The sequence below is a fragment of the Chaetodon trifascialis genome, chromosome 11 (assembly GCF_039877785.1).
Source record: "Chaetodon trifascialis isolate fChaTrf1 chromosome 11, fChaTrf1.hap1, whole genome shotgun sequence".
In the NCBI taxonomy this organism is placed as follows: Eukaryota; Metazoa; Chordata; class Actinopteri; order Chaetodontiformes; family Chaetodontidae; genus Chaetodon; species Chaetodon trifascialis.
The window spans coordinates 21,492,644-21,513,279 of NC_092066.1; the positions used below are offsets into that span (position 1 = coordinate 21,492,644).

A 20,636-nucleotide genomic window follows, 5' to 3' on the forward strand; every position below is an offset into this window, starting at 1 on the left:
ACATTGTGGATATGAGGTGTGTTCCTCGCAATCAAGAATCACTGGCAACAACTGCCATGCATACCGGTCTGGTGACAAGCCTGATGTAATCCAATACACCAGCTGAGCCATAAATTCTGCTTTATGTTGCCTGTGATGTTCAGGGTTTTTTAGGTTGTCATGGAGGTGTTAATTTCATTATATGTTTTAGCATCGAGGTCATGGTGGTGGTGTTGTACTGACCTGCATTCTATTTAAAGGTGTTTCTAATATTCTGCCTCTTGATGTATGTAAATAGGGAGGATAAAAGATGAGACACATCTCTCAATATAATGTAGCTCAGTACACCACCTTTAACCATGACCTCAGTAATAAACACAGAATTGAATTTACACATTTCCAATAAACTTCATAAAAGTGGAATTCATGGCAGAGCTGTTACAGTACAGTACTGCACAAAATCTTTATGTACCCATATAACTGTTTCATTGTTGTTTTCATAAGTCTACAATTCCAGCTCCACAGTAGAATTGTCCTATTTATTGAGAGATATTCTAGTTTCAGGTGTATATATTTCACACAAGAGACTGATGGATTAAAGTTCAAGTGTCCCCTAAGCAGCAGTTTACATGTGCTTCTTTCAGAGAAAGGTGGAATCACCAGTAAGAGATCTTTCTCTCAATTCTTTATATTCTCAGAAGTCTAAAAGCCATTTTTTCTGGTAAATAAAATGGAATTTTTCACTGGTATTAGTCACATGGAGCCATAAGTCAGAAAAACTATACACCTTGTTGCTCTTTGGATCCTTTGTAACTGGCTAACGAGGCCATCAGAGTCAGTCTCCCATGGCTTCACATGTCAGCTCTTCAGCAGAAAAATATATGAAGCAATTAGCTATCTGCAGCTTTACTTTCTTTTTACTGTAATCATCACATTTATGCTGCAGATCTGACCAGCCATCACTGATGCACTGTCTAGCATTTCTGTATTCTCCATTTCTAACAGAAGTTGTTGTGGAAAAAAGTCTTCAGGTGGGCCAGTCCATCTTCAGACCTCTCCACAACATATAACCTACAATATTTATTAATATAACTTATCCATCCATCCATCCATTTTCTATACCGCGTATCCCTTTCGGGGTTGCGGGGGTGCTGGAGCCTATCCCAGCCATCAACGGGCGAGAGGCGGGGTACACCCTGGACCGGTCGCCAGTCGATCGCAGGGCACAAACACACAACCATTCACACTCACAGTCACACTTAGGGGCAATTTTACAGTCACCTAATATAACATAATTTTTATTATTTTTTCATCGGTCACTTGTTTTATCAAATCTGATGAGAATGAAGAAGACCAAGAGTCAAGCAGAGTCTGGTGTAATTCTGTCAATTTTACTGTATAAGCATGCAAACACAGCAAAACCAAGGCTGGTTCCTGAACGCAGACACTGACGTACAAACAGATTCTCCTGTCTTACGCACCTTTGCTGAGCAAGCCCAAAGTGAGATTCATCTCTGTGTCTCCAATAACCTTATTTTATTTTCACACACATACTTGGGAATTTCCACCATTATATTTTGCTTGGGCTCTATAGTTGGCCCTTTGCCAAATACCTCCCTTTGGCCACCTGATCATTAGTGATGAGCTCTCTAATTATTGGTGTCCCGGCCCAACTTAGTTCGAAAAATGAAATAGGAGAATCTGAGTATCACGGGGCATATCTCAGCTGGCCGGTACTTTCCCGAGTGGGGGCATGTTAGGTACTTTCCTGAGGCCTCTCTGTTTAGGACCTATACTTATTCTGATCTGAGCATAAATGTTAATCAAAAATACACTATAAAGTCGAAGGGAGTGTCACAACTCTAATTCAGCAGTACTGAATGCTCAATACTGGCAGAGACATAACAATAGATGTACGTTTGAAGACCGCCGGCTTTAGGTTAATTGAATAAATTTTAGCCTGGCTCATAGCCAGAACCGGCTTTTCACAGTCTGGACCAGCTCTGCGGTGAAGATTACTGGAAGGAGCTGGAGCAATGTTAATGTTGCTTTAACAGGGACTTAATATTTCTCTTCTGCAGTAGCGAACACAATACATGGCCTTTCTGTAACTATTATGCTGCAACCTGAGCTTATCTAGATACAGACCTTAATGGCTGACTAAAGTAACTTAATAAGCTCTAATAGCACTTCTCTGTAGCTGCATCAATGTGCTGTTTCCTCTCTCACACACCAGGAGAGTCTCACCTGCCTCAGCAAACCCACTAGACTACATCACACAGGTTATCCATAAGGTCACCTCCTCAAAGGGGGGGGGGCTCGGCTGCTAACATATAGGTGCAGGTTAGTCTCAGCTTGTCTCATCCACTACAAAGTGACCTACACTAACACTCATGATGAACACACTGATGAAACGGAGCAGTGGATATAGTGCTGAGATATACATAATACATAATAATAAATAAAATAAACTAAATCATTTCTTGTACGCTGTCTGCATCAGCGCAGTGAATGTGTGAGGTCATTTCCACCATTTGCAGATGGCTCTCTAATGATACCTTATCCTGTCAAAGCCTCAAACAAACATCATTTAGCTGATTTGTCACACACCGGCACAATCTGGCAAATGAAGGCACGTTGCTGTGGAGACAACCTCTTATGTACTCCAACGCGTTTCCTCCTTCAGGCTGCCAGTAATTTATGGAAAGTTTCCCGCTAACACAAAGAAAGATTTGTGCTAGACAGGATTTGACCCGATCATAAAAGTGCCTCATTTTATTTCATGCTCATAAGCACAGTGAGAATCTCTGATCCATATTCAGTCACGGTGTTGAGATGGAGTATGTGGGGTGTGTGTGTGTGTGTGTGTGTGTGTGTGTGTGTGTGTGTGTGTGTGTGTGTGTCTCAGCTCTGCCTGACATCTCCTGACCTTTTCATTCATCTCCTCCAGCCTCAGTGGGCCAGTCAGTCAGCCGTCACACGCTGAAAGACACACACACACATGCACACATTGTCATTGTAATACAAATATACACACACACACACTTTTCTTTCTTTGTTTAATTATCTATTGGCCTCAGTCTTCCTCCGTCTATTGTTTTCTCTCCTTCCTTTTCTCACTCTCACCTTTTTCAGCCATTGAGATCAAGGTGGATTCACCTCCAGACACACTGGTCATTCAAAGTATTACTGGTTTTAGATATGCTGATTGGGTTTGTAGCTCCCTTATATTTATGTGTTTGAAAATGTTTGCTGAAATCTCTGCTCATCTCATACACTGCAGCCGTGACCTGTCTAACCCTCACTGCTAATCCATAAAGAGTTTCAGTGTGAATCCTGGATTAGTTTGCAGAACTTTTGGTTTGTAAAATTCAGCTACCTGTAAGCAGTCTGTCCGATGAAAGTCTTCAAAAGAAATGCAGCAGAAAGTTGCTCTGAAATGGCATCGTAAACATTGCACTTTGACAACAGAGAGCGATCGCTCAGTCAGATCACACAGTAGCAGCTGCAGTGCTCTATAACTGCTTTGAAATGAAGTCTGAACTGGAAACAAGATCACTTTTTTTTTTTTTTTTTACTACAAATTATGACTTTATCCTCAAACTTTGGGTTTTTGTGGTCATGTTTTGTTTTAGTTTTTTTATGGTGACCATAAACACACCTTTTACATGAGGCGCTGCTTTTGCTTTATACAGTGTTGGATTGTTGTTTTTGTACCAAATACTTCAATTAGCCTATATGTATGCTGCCACATACAATGACCACTACATCACAGACACAATACAATACACAATACAGAAAATACCTGTGAAGTAAGAGAGAGAGAGAGAGAGAGAGAGAGAGAGAGAGAGAGAGAGAGAGAGAGAGAGAGAGAGGAGAGCTGTTGAAGAAAACAGAGCTCATGAACATCATTGCAAGGACAATTACATGGACTGTTGAGTTTAACCAGTGTTGTCCATCATTAATCAGTTACTGTGCTAATTACTGTATCCATCAACTGAGCATATTGTAGACAGATCTCTGGTGGTCTGTTGCTGCTGGCCTGAGATCAGTTTGTTCCATAATACTAACAAATGGATCAGTTTGTTTTGTGACGCTAACCAACACAGCGCCGGGCTCCTTTCTATTGTGTGCTGCTCCGTTCCAGCTTTGCTATAAATACACTGTAATGTTTTGTTGTTAATCAGCCACCTGAAGTTATCAGATGTCCTGCTGAAGAGTGAATGCAGTGAGTCAGCACTCCCGTCAGTTCCTTTTTAACTTCCTTTATTCCTGCTCCTTTCCTCTTCTTCTTCTGTCAGTTTGCTCTGCAGGTTTACCCTACCTGTCTGTCTGCATTTTTCTGTCTGTCTATCGGGGAATGAGTCATCATACACATCTCCATTTCCCCCCCCTGAGAGTCCTCCATGGTGGCACACATACACACACAACTATGCCCGACACAAATAGCATAGTTCGGTCTCTGGTTTCAAATCGCTCTATTCCCCAAAAACCCTGACTCACAGGAAATCCTTTCAGCCCGATATAGCGGTGAGCATCATCTGCCTGCAGCCCTCACATTACAGCTCCTCACTCTGCTGTCTGAATACATAATTCATAGACAGCTTATTTACTTACCGGGCTTAATTGTTGGTTTGCCTGCATCTTGTATTGTGGTGTAAATGTTTTGGCTGAGGGTGACACGATTGCACACAGAAGCACGCACACACACACACACTCACACCTAGACAAGTGGTGACACGAGATAGCCCACCTGGCTGGTTAGGAACAAAGGGTAGACTGACAGTTTGTCAGTACTTTGTCCCGGTCCACTGAGTCGCCAAATGAAACGTTAGCCTCCGTTCAGAGGACTCACACACTGATGCACACATGCATGTACGAACTTACATATATGCACGTTTTTGTGAGAGGAAGTATGTGAGTAAATATCTTTTTTTTCTCTCATTTTGGAAACGCTCCTTTTCTCCTTGACAGCATTTTCCTCCTAATTCTGACTCGTTCAGACTGGAGCCTTCTGCGGGACAAAAGGTTGAAGGGATGAGGTTGCAGACAAACCAAAAACTGGCTTATTTATAGGAAGAAGAAAAGTGGCAGAAAAAGAATAGTAGAGGAAGATACTGGAGGGAAAAAAGACGGTGACATTTGGATCAGCAATTTGCTTCAAGAGCCTTGAAGTGAAAATATCTGCAACTGGGGTGAGATAATTAAACTGCCTCTGTGCTTTGTTTTATAAAACAAGTTAAACGGCAGTGGATTGTATTGTATTTTTAGCATTTATGATGTTCTGATTGACATGTTTTTGTAATCCAAAGGCAACATGTGCATATTTTAAGACTAACCTAAGTTCAAAATAAGTTAGTATTCATTATTTAGACTAGTCTGACATGACTGCAGGCCCACAAAGACTTACTCTGTTGCAGGAAAACTAGCCATGATAATTACACAACCAAGCAAGTATGCTGGGGTCCAGCCATTTGACGTAACTCACTGAGGCTCACTGTGTCATTCTGAGACAACATGTGATTTAATGAGCATCATTTCCACGCGGGGAACATGTCTTCCTCACTTTTAAAAACTTTTTAAAAACCCCTCCAGCTGCCAAAACCCAGACAAAAGAAGCTTTCAATTGATAAATATCAGCAGTGAGGGCTTATGGGACTTCTTTGTTCCGGGCTTTTGCCTCTCAGGCTAAATACAAGCAACCTTCTGACTGGGAAAATAGTTTCATCATATTTTGACACAGTCATACATTTGTGGTTAGAGATGTAAATACAGCTTTGTCTCAGTCTGCCTTGTCAATCGCTGAAACTAAATGTAATGTGCATTCATAATACTCTTCTTTTGACTTCTGCAAGAACATTTTATTATATGTTCTATTTGCTGCTAGAGACAAACTGTTTATGTCACCTGTGGATTTTAGCATGTGGCAGAAGGTGATTATACCGACATGTACAATTAAATAAAAAAAAAAGTCAAACATCTCTAAACATATTTCTGAATTACTCACTCAAGAGCCATTAAATTCATTAATACACATCAAGTACACCTGAAATTTTCCACTCCATGTAGGATTCTTTTGTTTTCCAGAACAGCAGCGCTACCGAAATATGCTCCGTACTCTTTTCTTAACTCCAACACTAAAACAGTGCAAACATTCCCCGAGTGAGCACTTTCACCCGAAGTTCACAGATGGCTCAGTACTATTTGCTCATCCTGCTGTGATGTTGTCACAGTGTTTGGGACTGGGAGCACCATATCCTCCTGTGTTCCCTTTGCTCTGGAAGGAGAGGCGCACACACACGCGCGCGCACACACACACACACACACACACACACACACACACACACACACACACACACACACACACACACACAGCGAAAGAGAGAGAGAGAGAGATGCTGAGTGAAAAGTAGTACAGCTCCAGGCTAGAGTTAGTGAATGAATGAACCATTATAGTACAGCTTTCTGGGGCAGAACACACTCAGGGAGACGACAGACAGTCTCTTCATTTTATTGTGACAGTACTGTAGGTAAATTCTTCAGTCTTAGTCTGCTTTAAGATTTAGTTTTGTTTAAGGGATTTATCCCAGAGCAGCAACATACTGTATTACACAACATGTCAGCCCATTGTTCAGTTTATCTCAGCATGTTATCCACTGCTTCAGTCTGTGTGTGCATGTGGAGTTCTGCATCAAATCCATTTTGAATATGTACATTTGTTTTCTGTGTGTGTGTGTGTGTGTGTGTGTGTGTGTGTGTGTGTGTGTGTGTGTGTGTGTGTGCGCGCGCCTGCGGAGCTTCACAGCCAGAGGCCTCGGGTTGAGTTTGATCCGCTGTGATGTGCCACTTTCTCTCCAGGGCCACAACTATTCTAGGCCTTGGTTCTGTGTGTGTGTGTGTGTGTGTGTGTGTGTGTGTGTGTGGGCGCGTGAGCACACGTGTGTGTGTCCATGCATGTTTGTGTGCGTGTATGTGTGTATTCTTGTCTTTTTTGCATGTTTGTGTTTGTTTCTCACCTACTCATGGCTCCTGTCGTCTCCAAGCGTGTGTGCATGGAGGGTTTTTTCTTGTTCTGGTGTTTTGAAGCACACTCATGTGTCGTTTATGAGTGTGTGTGTGGGTGTGTCACATACTCTGTGCCTGCAGGCTGACAACAAATAGACCGTGTCCCTTCATTCATTCAAGTGTTAACTGTCCATTCTATTATATCCATAAAGTACCACTTGTATCTGTGTTTTGGCTTGTGTGAGGTTTTTTTTCCTCTGTGTGTGTTTGTGTGTGTGTGTGTGTGTGTGTGTGTGTGTCACTAGTTCTGTGTGTGTGGTCCCACTTTGACCCCGAACCTGCGAGACAGACATTTTGTAGGAAAAGATGATGATGAAAAGTGATAGACAAAGAGAGAATGTTTTTATAATAATTATTGTAGAGTGCTGCCAAAAGTGCCACTTTGGCCTTCAAGTAGTGTTTAGTCTTTGGTCACTGGTGTGCAGGTAACGTTACTGCGTGCTGTTTTGATGAGTAATGGAGCTGAAAAACACTTCTGAAACCTCATTTCACCACTTCAGTAGTTGTGCCTTTCAAGACAGAGGATGGAGAGGCAGTTAAAAAAGCATCAGCGTTGATGGACTTCTCATATGAAAGCTGCCTGTTAGCTTTTGGATGTGTCTTCTTGTAGCTAAGACTGCATCATTTACAGAGTGAATGAGCTGATTGTAGGAGCCTGATTATTTAGTGTCCAGAGAGATCTTTACTGCACGACGATGTGGAAGGTGAGCATAACTCAGCTTGTTGGCTCAAGCCCAACTGTTTACCCTTAAAGTTAGTTTAATTTATTAAACACATATATCACGCTAACCTCTGCAGTAGCTGGAACTGCTTCTCTGTGGCAAGGTGACAGATGTCAGATGGTAGTGATGATGATGATGATGATGATGATGATGATGATGATGATGATGATGATGATGATGATCTCAGCTGGTTTTGCAGGGTTGATCAGTCAGTCTTGAGGAAACCGGAGTCTTTGTAAGAGTCAGTTTTGCAGGTTGTTGCTTTGCAGCTCAGTTATTGCATGTTGTAGGTTGTCACATCAACTGTTTCCACATTTAAAGCAGAGAGCGGAGAAGCTGCTGGAGCTCGAGGATCAGCTCTGAGAGGTTTGGTAATGTCCACTATGAAGACCAAATCACACAGAAACTTGCTATCACTGAGTTTCCACGTCAGGTTTTTCTTCATCTCTATGAATTACTCCAGACAAACAGACACTTTGGAACAGTTTTACTTTGTGTGGTCATAGCAGCTCCACAGCAGCAAGAAGGCACTCCTTCACAAATTCTCCTTCTCAGTGAGGTTTTAGCTTCTTAGTTATTGCTTTTTTGTATTTATGAATTGCCTCACCAGTCAGATCAAATGCTCTTGTATACAACCCGAAGGCCAGAGGTTCCCCACCCCTCCCTCAGAGGATACTCGAAGTCATCACCTCTATAAAAGCCTCAGCTGATTTCTGACTTTCAGACCACAGATTTACTTGAAAAACTTTTTCAGTACACAATGTTGTATCAACAGTGACATTTGCTGTGATTCAGCTTTCATTTTATTTCGTGTGATGTCAGGCTGCAGCTAGTAATTTTCGTCACCAATAAATCTGCCTTATAATTTCATGATTTACTGATTAATTGTTTAATATATAAAATGTGTAAAACTTTTTAAAAATACTCATCACAGCTTTTCAGAGCCCAGAGTGGCATCTATGAACAGCATCTTTTGTCCAAGAACCAGAGCCCCCGTTTGCCATCACAAGTGACAAAGAAAAGCAGCAAATCCTTACGTTTAAGAAGCTGAGACATGTTTCATATTTTTACTTGAAAAACAATTAAATAATTGTTGAAATAGATTAGCAATAAATTGTTGCTCCTCTGCTCTGACGGTTCTACTTTGTTGTGTATTATTTGCTATACAAAATCCAGTTGTGTATTCAAGTATTCAAATCCTTTACTTCACCAGCAGTAACAATACCACTTAATTGTCCCACATTTGAAATTTGCTTAATTCAAATTATTAGTATTATCAGCAAAATGTGCTGAAAGCATCAAAAGCACTCATTATGCAGAATATCCTCAGTCAGTGTATTTCACATACTTTTGGATACAGTGTACTGCATTTCATAAGCTGATCATACTGTATGTTTTGTATGTAAAACATCCATCTGTAACTATTAACTATAACTGTCAGATAATTGCAATCAAATAAAAAGTCTCTTTCTGAAATATATTTTAGTGTAAGTACAAAGAAGACTAAAATATGCTTTTTATATTTTCTACAGTTATATGTTGCATCAGTTAATCTGTTTAACCCTTTCAATTTACCAAATGATTTCATAAGTGGCTGAAGTGAAGCCATCTGTTTTAGTTGTGATGTTATGTTAAGAAGCTTCATGTCTACAGGCATTGTTATCACCGCTGTCCCACTTTCTAATTACAGTATATTAAAAAAAACGTATTTACACACACACATCTGACAGCTCGCTCAGGCACAACGTTAGATGTCTTATCAGCCAATTAACCCACAAGGTGACCTGAACAAGGTTATGTCATCTCTGATCATATTTATTGAAGCACACGCTGCTGTATGTGCATCCCATTATGTATGTTAACGCCGTGGCTGCGCGTGCATGTTTGTGTAGGAATGCGCCTGGAGCAAGGCGGGAAAAGGAAAAACAGAGGCGGACATCGAGGCAAGAGAGCAAAAATGAAAAGAGAAAATTGTTAAAGAGAGGGAGGATTTCAAAGAGAGAGAAAAAATAACCTCTGAAATAATTCTGTCTTACTTCTCTCTCCAATTTCCCCATTTTTCAAACACTGAGTTTATCCCATTTGCCCATTATGAAACTTAGAGACAAAAGCTTTCTAATCCTGGCTCTTCTGCACTGCCTTTGATGGCTGGGTGTGTATGCAAGTCAGTGAGTGCGTACGTGTGTGTGTGTGTGTGTGTGTGTGTGTGTGTGTGACTACTATATTTGTGGGCTGATTGCACTTTTGTGTGTGTGTGTGTGTGTGTGTGTGTGTGTGTGTGTGTGTGTGTGTGTGTGTGTGTGCGTGCGCGCTTGGCATTAGCTATTGCTGCTCTGAGCTGCATACTGAGTTATCCTACGGCACTCGGTGGTGTGTGTGTGTGTGTGTGTGTGTGTGTGTGTGTGTGTGTGTGTGTGTGTGTGTGTGTGTGTGTGTGTGTGTGTGTGTGTGTGTGTGTGTGTGTGTGTGTTGTATCTGTGCAAACCTGTGAGTGTTTGTGTGTGCATGTGTTTATGTTAGATTAGACTGAACTGAAAATTATCTCCATGGGGACGCCGGGCTGTTGCTGCATCAAGAATAAGATACATCAAAGAGAAATGGGTTCTACATAAGAGCAGAGCAAACAGGGCCTCTTTATGCAGCCTGAACTCCTCACAACTGTCAGAAAAACTGAAATCAGAATGTGCAAAAGCGCCAATTTAAAAGCACAAACCACATCTTGAGAATGTATCAAAAGTAGCAAGAGTGTAGTTAGAGAAAAATTAATATCCAGGAAGTATCATCTCCTTCCCCTCAGGTCTACAATGCCAAATCACATAAGGGAATAAAACTTTCCCCAGAACAAAAAGAAAAAAAAAAACAAAACCAATCCAGTCCCAGTTTTAGGTGGTCCCCAGAAAGCATCACTGTCAAGGAAACGTACTGTTGGCTACAGATAATCTGCATCGATAAGCCCCGCCTCTGCCTCATCCCTCTCTCTGATCCCTCGCTGTGACTTCATTCTCTCACATCACATCTTTCTCACGTTAATCATCTGTGTTCCTTCTTTCACACACTCTGTTACACGCATGGGGTTTGCGAGTTTAGTGTGTTTCTGTGTGTGTGTATGTGCGTGCCTGTGTCTATGCCTGTAGCATGCCTTTAGGCAAAGCACTGGTGGACCCTGGCTATGCACTAAAAGCAATGCCATTAGAGGAAAGGATTCATCACAGCAGGAGGAAACTCTTACAGTGCATCCAAGATGGCTGCTGTTGTTCAACGCCTTCCTGTAGCAATACATAGAGAGATCTCCTCTGTGCTTATTATCATGTGCACACAGCATGTATCATACGTGCCAATTGATAAAGAGGGCTGTGCATATTTAAGTCTAAAAGTTCATGAATGATAACTTAATTGACAGCTTAAATTACTGCTTGTTAAGATACATTATACCCCAGAGAAGATGCATAATATCAAGGATGAAACGTGATCTTTATGGAGGTGTTGTAGGATGCACAAATATAAAAAAGATTGGAAATATGTTGTGATGTTTAATAAACCCATGCATGCATCCTCAGCTCTGTTTATTAGGTACAACAATCCCGAGTCAGAGTTCACCTGATTCAATATAGATGTATTTTCTCATAAAGCACATTGCTGGGTAGGTGTTGGGTTTGTACTAGTTAATGTGATATATCTATAATATAGGAACAAACAGGAAGCACATGAATATTCTAAATTTCATTGTTTACTTTTAGTCATTCACCGTACCTGTTTCAGTGTTACTGACACCTCAGGAGGCATTGAGGGTGAGGGTCAGTCCAGGCTGGATGTCAGATGAGCAGGACAGAGCTTGACACGAGTTATCAGTGTAGTTTCGTGCGATGTGTTCTTAGTTCTGAACCCTGGAAGTTCAGGTTTCATTTCTGTGTGTCTTGTACAGCTACAGCCTTCGTTTTTACAGCCTTTCTTGAGATCTGAGAACCTCAGTCCACAGGGCCACTGCCATGTTGAAACAGGAAAGAGCCAAACACATACAGTACTGTTGTCACACCACTGGAAACACACTGTTGGCTAAATTATTGAACCTCCACCTACTGACAGACAGGAAATACAAAGGTACAGTTATGCTTTCATGTTCATGATGAATGTTGTCACCCCAAATGAACACTTTAGTAATAATTTAATCATAAACGTACAAGTTGGTGTATTTAGTGTGTTTTCATTTCTTTTGATTCATCTCCAACCTTCATTTCTGTCTTTCTTCTTCTTCTGTGAGCATTTTAAATCAAGGTTACAGTAGGGAGACAAGCTGCCAAGTAACACACACATACACACACACATAAGGACACACACACATCTTTATCCCTGCACACACCAAAACATGCCGTCTTTTCTCTGTGTGTGTGTCTCTGTAGGGAGTTTGGCTGGAGGGATCCAGAGCTGCCAGAGGTGATCCAGATGTTGCAGCATCAGTTCCCTTCAGTCCAGTCCAACGCTGCTGCCTACCTCCAGCACCTCTGCTTCGGAGACAACAAGATCAAATCTGAGGTATTGATCTCTGAAGAGAAACTGCACCGAGAGAGAGGGCTTACCGACACAGAGGATAGGATTCAAAAACTCTGCTTGAAGGGGCCCTAACTCACCCTGCTGCTCGTACACACAGACACACACCCACACACATGCATGCTTTGGCTCTTATTCAGTTCGAGTAGGTGACTTCCACTAAAGAGTGAGCTTAAAACACAAAACAACACACACACTCCACGATTTCCTCTGGTATGCAGATAGGAATGCAGGTACTGTAGTATTTGATGTTTCTGATAAGGTTTTGTGAGTAGTGCTGAACATTGTTTCTGGAGAGGCGCACCGCTGTTGAGTTTTTTCAAGTGGGATTTTTGAGCTCTAACAAGGACCACGAGCAACATTCCAGGGGACAAAGAGTGAGTGGGTGAGTGCGCTTGCCTCAAAATATTGATGGTCACACAACCAACTGGTGGAGAAATAATACAGCAACATTTCCTCAGCGCTCTCTCTGTTTGTTTTGCCCACCTTTAATGTTCCTGCAGAACAGTGGGACGTGGACATTGCAGGAAGTGCACTTATTTGCTTTCTTGCCTTCTTAGACGAGAGGATCGATGCAAAGATAATGTCCATATGGAAAATTTGAAGCTACAGCCAGCAGTCAGTTAGCTTAGCTTAGCATACAGAGTGCAAACAGAAGTATTAGAATGTTAGATCTTGTTTGTTTGAGCGAACACACACCCAGGTGTAAACACAACACAGAGTGGTTTCACAGGGTGTTCTGTGCCAGACTGCTTCTTGGCTGTCACTTCCTGCTTCTCTTGGAACATCCCGGTCATGAAAAGACTCCAGGACTAGAAACACGCCATCTCCTCTGTAGCTGTGTGCGCACTGTCTGCAACGATTGCGTGTATACTTTGGGAGTTGCCATTGCTCTGTGACACAGGGTGCTGCAAACCAATCTAAAGCAAGCACACAAGAGGGCACTCTTGAAGTTGATGGAAAGCCGCCGACGCTAAGACTTCTATAACGGCTGCACTGTAAAGCACTTGTTTTTTTTTTCTTCTATTTCTGACTTTATTGTTCTTAGCATACCGTCGCTGTATCTTTAAGAAAGCGTTCATGATCTGGTTGTCGGTGTGTTTTTGAAGGAGGCAAAAAGGAGATGGATCTGGGGTACTGCAGGCCAATAAACCAATCCCTGCTGCTGGTGTCTTAACTTTTGAACCAATTCTAATAATGTAATAACAGAGGTTTGCAGGGGTGCTCATGGAATTGCAAGGACTGATGCAAGAACGGTGCAGCAGGTTTTATTTAAATCCAGCAAGAACGTATATTACATAACATAAATGGCAAAGATATATGTGTTAAACCTCAGTCAATGTGTCTATATTAAGCTGGTTAAAAATTTGAGCATTTGTTGCAGATAAAGAAGGCCCCACTCTGAATGTCAGCCAAGCAAACACATGAATGACCAGACACTGAGCAGGCAGGTTAGAAATGTGGCCAACTCCAGCTTGCTTTATTGTAATGCTGCTGTGATCCAGCAAAAGTAAGGAGTGGCATTTAACAAATAGAACGGCAAGGAACACTGCACTGCAATGCATGAAAGCTTTATTGAGTGCGTGCGTGTGTGTGTGTGTGTGTGTGTGTGTGTGTGTGTGTGTGTGTGTGTGTGTGTGTGTGTGTGTGTGTGTGTGTGTGTGTGTGTGTGTGTGTGTGCGTGCGTGTGTGTGCATGTCACATTGCCTAAGAAGTTTAAGGCTTGACACCAGTCTTTATCGAGGGGGAACTCCGTCCCACACGTGTCGCTGTCTGAGCTCCACCAAACTCCATATTAGACGGCATTATCTCCTCATTATGCACACTGAACCAAACACTTGATGTAGTCCTGTTCCTGCCATCTGTCCCCCCGTCCTTTAGAGCCGTCATCACTCAGTGTTTCGGAGAAAACGGTTCCGTCTGCCTCTTCAATGTCAGCTCAATTCAGCCTAGTTGGACTTTATTAATCCCATGGAGACGATGGATTTGAGGGCAAACAAAGTTCTTCAAACACCAATCAGCCAACAGGCATTAAAAATGGAGTGAGAGAGACGGGAGACAGATGACTGATGCTGAAATTGTGTTGAAGAATGAAGCATGGTAGTATTTAGAGCAGGGCTGCCAAAACTACAAGCCACAGGCCAAATTGTTTTTTGCCCTTGAGTGAGGTGCCTGAGTGGTGAAATAATAGACTGGGTGCTGAGGAATATGTACGGCCTACTGCCTGTTCAGGCTCCCAGCACCAGACACACCGTACAGGTGTGTTATTTTATGCTTGATTTATGCTGGTAGCTGTTATATCCCTGCTTCTGTGTCAGACAAGACAGAAAAGATTTACCTGACAATAATTTTGGTAATCAATATGTAGTTTTGAAAAATTCCTCCAAAATGATGACAAATCCTATTTTTTCTCTTTTTTCTCTCTCTGTTATTAGAAGATGATCCCTTGGACTCTTGAGATCACAAGCATTTGTTATATTTTACAGATAAAGAATACTTTGATTAGTCCAGAACATTTGGATGTGATGATTTAATTACATTTGGACATAACCCAGTAATTGCAAGGCGTCTTTCTTGTAAATCTAATATTCAACTTAACATGTAATTCCTAAATAATCAGTTTGCGGTGAGATATTGTCATCCTTAAAGAATCAGCTATAATAGGTTTCACGCTGGAGTACCTTTATCTGGAGCACAAAAGGCACCATGTATAAGCACAACTGCCTCATCTCTGTGCAATCTCCTTCACTAAAACATCTTTTGTTTTTATAGAAGGCAGGCAGTCTGCCCTACATTTCGTCTTTGTCTAGACAGAGGGAGGCAGGGAGGGCTGCAGACACATAGAGGGGTGATGGGACAGGAAGTGCTGTGGCTGGTGTTTATTTAGTGGAAAAAGTAGAAATTAATATTTACACGATAGCATTAGATTTTCTCCAACCACAGGTTCAAACATGGGAAAAAAAGTTTTCTCTGGTTTTGATAAACAAGCATTAAGGTCTTCAGATATTGTAAACTGCACATAGACATAAACAGGCACATTGTAGGGAAACTGGCACAAACACATTGAAGCACTTTTATTATTATTCATGAATTTCTCCATGCTGCCCACTTAATTCCTCCCTCCGTCCTTGGTCTTCAGATTCGGCGACAGGGTGGCATCCAGCTGCTGGTGGACTTGTTGGACCACCGGATGACCGACGTGCACCGCAGCGCCTGCGGAGCCCTGAGGAACCTGGTGTACGGCAAAGCCAACGACGACAACAAGATCGCCCTGAAGAACTGCGGAGGCATACCGGCTCTGGTCCGACTGCTCCGGAAGACCACAGATGTGGAGATCCGAGAGCTGCTCACAGGTAAAAAACACAATATACAAATATTTTGATATTACTGAGCGTGCCGCAGAGGCCAATATCAGAAATTGAGATTGCAATATTATTTTTTTTCCATAATTTCCTCCATTTCCCTTGGACAATTACCGCAGGGAACCAGGAAGTTTTCTTGCCAGTGTTTGCTTGTGTGTCTGTATGCACCTGTGTGTTCACATGCAGACATGATCTACTTACATACATACACACATGTGTTGCCTCTCATCTACAACCACACACTCAGATTCACTAAATATCTATAGCTATGCAACTACCAAAACACACTGTACTGTCCATGCTCTTTCTCATTTACACGTGTGGTATACAAATACAGGGATAAGCACACACACACACACACACACACACACACACACACACACACACACACACACACACACACACACACAGACTTGCACAAAGGAGTGAATTGTTTACCTGCTGCCTGCTCTCCAGCGCTCCGGTCGACAAGTGCTGTTGATTTGTCAAACTGAGACACTGTGCAAAGGGCGGCACGGCACTTGTATCCACAGCAGGTTTGTGTTCTCTGTCAGTAAATACAAATATCATCCACATTGTACAAAATGCATTCAGGAATGATTAATTTGAGGTTCCAAACCCGCTGAGGTCTGGGTGGTAAACTTTCTGCCAAAAGGATTAAAGGATTACCAGCAATGCCTCGACCATTTTTTTTTTTTTTAACAGCTTTTACTTTATATATCCTGACAATTCCTGTCTAATTGGCATTCATTCACACGGACGACCACGGTAAAAGGACTTTCACCTCTGGAGGGGCATGGAGAGACGGCAGAGCTAAAAGAGGAATACCACTCAATTTTCAAACTGATCTACGTGCAGAGTCCTCAAGGGGTTCATTCCAATCCTGGAGCCAAATGAGAAAAATGGATTTCTCTTACCAGCACCCACGCTAATGAAAACATCTCCGCTGCAGGCCTGGAAGCAGCGTGATATTTCAAGACTCGGCATGTCAGAATCCAAGATTTCAGTTATTTCTGCTTTCTAGAACAGTTTAATCACCGTGATTTGGGGTGATTTTAGGAAAAGGTGCAGCCTAAATCCTTCATGTACTAGACAGTCATCAGTACAGTGGCTTCAGGAGGGAATATGATTGTAGGGACAGTTGGAATTATTGATTAGGCATCAGGACTGATTAGACCAAGTAAGACGAAGTAAATGTGCTCCATTCTGGGCTGGTTGGTGCTGACAGTCGGTAGATAAAACCATACAGTGGAAGGTGCTGAATCATTTTATACATGCATTTTTGTTTGTGTGGAAACAGGCAAGTTCTTCATCAGCAGATGGAGTTCATTGAGATGGATCTGTTGTAGGCAGGCGAGCTTCTCCTGATCTACCGACAGGAAGTCCCAAAAGCTGTAAAAATGTGATAGATGAAACATCTACGGAGAAGGCATGTTAATGATTCATCTCCATGACAACTGAGCGATCTGTGTGATGAAGCGGACTGTGAGGATGTTTTTTGTCAAACTATTTTAAATATTTTGGGCCTTTATGTCAGGACTTGAGACAGAAGACATCTCATCAACGAGGAAAGGGTACATTTGTGTTGGTCTACTGACGGAGAGTTATTTTATAATCCTATTTATTGAGTTATAAAATTGTCCTGGCCACACATCACCTCTTATGAAGTTCACAGTCCTCCAGACCTGCCCGCACCCTCAGTCCCTCATTTCTCTGTGCATTATCTCCATATTTCCTACATTACTTTCCATTTTTTCAAGTAAACTGCTGCATAAACAATCAAGGCACACAGATTGAATGGATGTCCGCTTCTGTTTTGGAACAGGAACACCAAATCATATGTCATCACAGGATTTTCGGTGTTCAGACCTGACTCTTATCAAAGCTTATCTGTCATCCAGGGTGTTGTCCTGGCTCTCTGATGGTCGAGACTGAAAAAAAACCTTTGATGGGAAAATGTGTGAGGTGTTTTTGTATGTTTTAATGTGTTCCAGCTTTGGTGGACTGATGCCACATTCGTTTTCTGAAGTGACCAGTTTGTGCAATCATGTATCCTGGGGAATGGCTTCCATAATGGATGATGTTGCACCTTCAGATTTATGTCCATTTCAGGAAGTAGTGCTTTCCTTATCCACCGATGTGAAAAGGGTGTGGATGGTAGGGTGGTGGATGGGCATGTACCACATCTGACTTTTCAGCAAGACCGAAGATTTTGTCCTGATAGGGTTGGTCAAAAACTCTTGGTATGTGCGATCTTTGTGTTTTATTTGTGTAACCCTAACCATGCTTGACCCAAATTATTGTGCCACAACCACTATCTTTCCCTAAGCTTAGGCATCACACAGTTGCCACACTCAGACACTGTGGAGAGTGAGAATTTTAAAAACGTTGGCATCATTCTGGGTTCAAGTGTCCAATATGGACAAAGCAATAGGTTTTTTGGGGGGGTTTTTTTGTTTTTTTTTCTGACGCTCAGGTCACGTAATTACAACTGAAAATGCAAACCAACATGGATATCTCTTGTAAGCCAAAGTCTGTTGTTCAAGGTAATTTAACACAAATTGATTGTATAGAAAAAAGCTTTTTGATTTCACAGAATGTTAGTCCTCATGTGACCAGCTCACTATGCGACATAGGAATCTTCCCTGTCATTACCTTTCATCCCTCATGATGTCAATACTTTCTATCCTTGCAAACTCTCCTAAACCAAACTGTCCCCGTCTCCCACGAAGGCTACCCTTGAACCTTTAATCACTTTCCTAATTATTTACAGCACTACTTCACCTTAGGGTGACAGGAGACTCTGGTGACGGACAAACATTTGAAATGTTATTCGTGGTAAAAAAAAAAAAAAAAAAGTGACAGTCATGAATACTAACTCAAGCCAAGCAACGCAGAAAAACCTTATCAGGAAAGTGAAATTGAGAGGCAGCCGCATATCACTCATACAATCACATGTGGTGCAGAGCATGACCCAAGTGTGCTCTGCGCGTTGATGTATATGTATACTGTATGTGTGTAGTGAGTATAGAAAATGGTTTAGGCTTAGCGGAGATGGAAATAAAAGGTTTTTTGTATGCTGCTAGAGTCTTAAAGAAGATTACCATATAAATTAGAGCAGCAATTCAAGGCACGGAGCACAGAAATCCCTCCTGTCACAAATTAATCAGCTGAACGACCGACCGGACGCAGACAGACCACGCTCTCCTCTCTCTCTCAAAGACCCAGAGGAAATAACTCTCTCTCCCTGTCTCTCAGCCTCTCTCACGCGCTCTCTTATCCCTCTGTGGTTGGGTTTTCGTAATTGGTCTACCCTTCTCTTCCTGTCTCTGTCCTGTCCTCTTTGCCTTTCTCCGTCTCCCTTTTTCCACTCTTTCTCCGTATCGCCTACCCTCTCAGCCTCCCTCTCTTTCTCTCTGCTGAGCATTTTGAATCAGGATCACAGTGGGAAGTCAAGCAGCCTGCCTTGCTAGCTACAGATTCAGCTGCACACAAGTACACAAAAAGGCTTGTTCACAAACACACACCCACTCTCTCTCACGCACACACACATACAGTTTGCTCGATGGCACAAAGTCACAAACAAGGTTTTTGCCCTCTGCTCTTTAGTCTCTCTCCCTCTTTCCACTTTAATGGCTCTCTTTTGTCTCTAAACATGATTATTTGGAGAGACTAAAGCTGGTTTAAAAGAGCAGATATTAACTTTAAGTCTGCCGATTAGATTCAGACTACAGCAGAGCTCTGTGCGTGTATGTGTGTGTGTGTGCGTGCGTTTGCTTGTAGGTATTTGCAGTCATTTCTAAATGTGCCTGTTCGCAGTACTTACCTCATTTACAAGCCCTTTTCCAATGCAGGAAGTCAAGTCAAAGTAGTGTAACATGTAGCTATTTTCCTGTCAACTGTTATTGGTCAAGCAAATGTGTTGTCACATCACAGCAGACACCTGGTGGGAGATACTACAGTACGTCGGGGGATCGCCATAGTTCCTCTGTAGTTGTTGTGATATTTCATTCAGGAGCGAACCGACTGGCTGAGGTTAGCATCCCCAGACACGCAGCTAGCATTGCTGAAACAGACTGATGGAGAACCAAATAAAAAGCCTTGGCCTTCAAAGTATTTGAGAGGAGGAGTTTATTCACAGGGAGCTGGAGTCAATGATTAGAAACCTATAGGTGGACCAAAAGATTTCTCAGCATCTACAAAAAAAAATAGGACAACATACAGCCAAACAGTGCAGGAAAAAATACAAGCAAGAAATGACATTACGTAAAAAGAAAGGATCACAGTGTGTGTAGTAGAGCATACCAAAACATTATCAAGTCTTTCAACATGCTGGGCGCCATTTAAAGAGCACAGGCTTGAGCTGCCCCCAGCAGTGCCCTGGATTCAGTGGTTCTGACAGAAAAGCAATATCAACTCCACTTGCTCCATTGTTGTGTGCTCCACAACTGCCGACTTCACTTGCTTCCCAAACAGCACATAGAAATGTGGCAGTATGGTTGGTCCCACTCTCGCCTATTTGATGATGTATATCCAGATTGTCTTTGTAAGTAGTTGTAGAATATAGTAGATATGCAAGAAGAGTATACCAAAGACTCACAAGTTTCTTAAAAGTTTAGTTCATGGCAAAACTCAGACTGCAGTTTGTTAAATTTCTGAAGTGGAAAGGCTCTTTCTGGTGAGTCCCTACAGATGGATGACAAGTGAAAGGAGAAGCAGACTCTCTCTTGTTAGGTCAGGACCGTCTCCACACTGCTGTCACTCTGATCTTGAGACCACAGGTCAGACCTGTCTGTTCCCGGTTACATGCATATTCACCAAAAGCCGAAAATGCCACTGTGTATGACGTTTATCTATAAAAAGTCACATTGTTTGCCTGAAACAACTTCACCTTTTCTGTGGCAGCGCTTTCCTGGAAAGCTCTACCTGACGTTAAGAAGGGCAAACATAAAAGCTTTCGGGA

The 20,636-nt window shown here is 42.1% G+C and overlaps 1 protein-coding gene across 8 annotated transcripts in view; it reads left to right on the forward strand.

The window, feature by feature from the left end:
• The window catches only part of ctnnd2b (catenin (cadherin-associated protein), delta 2b), a 165,046-nt gene that overhangs the window by 107,748 nt on the left and 36,662 nt on the right, over positions 1-20,636 (forward strand). For all 8 annotated transcript variants that reach the window (XM_070973592.1, XM_070973594.1, XM_070973596.1 and 5 more), the window contains 2 exons: positions 12,164-12,296; positions 15,451-15,664. In XM_070973592.1, coding sequence (XP_070829693.1) covers positions 12,164-12,296; positions 15,451-15,664 — 347 coding nt within the window. The remainder of the gene's footprint in view (positions 1-12,163; positions 12,297-15,450; positions 15,665-20,636) is intronic.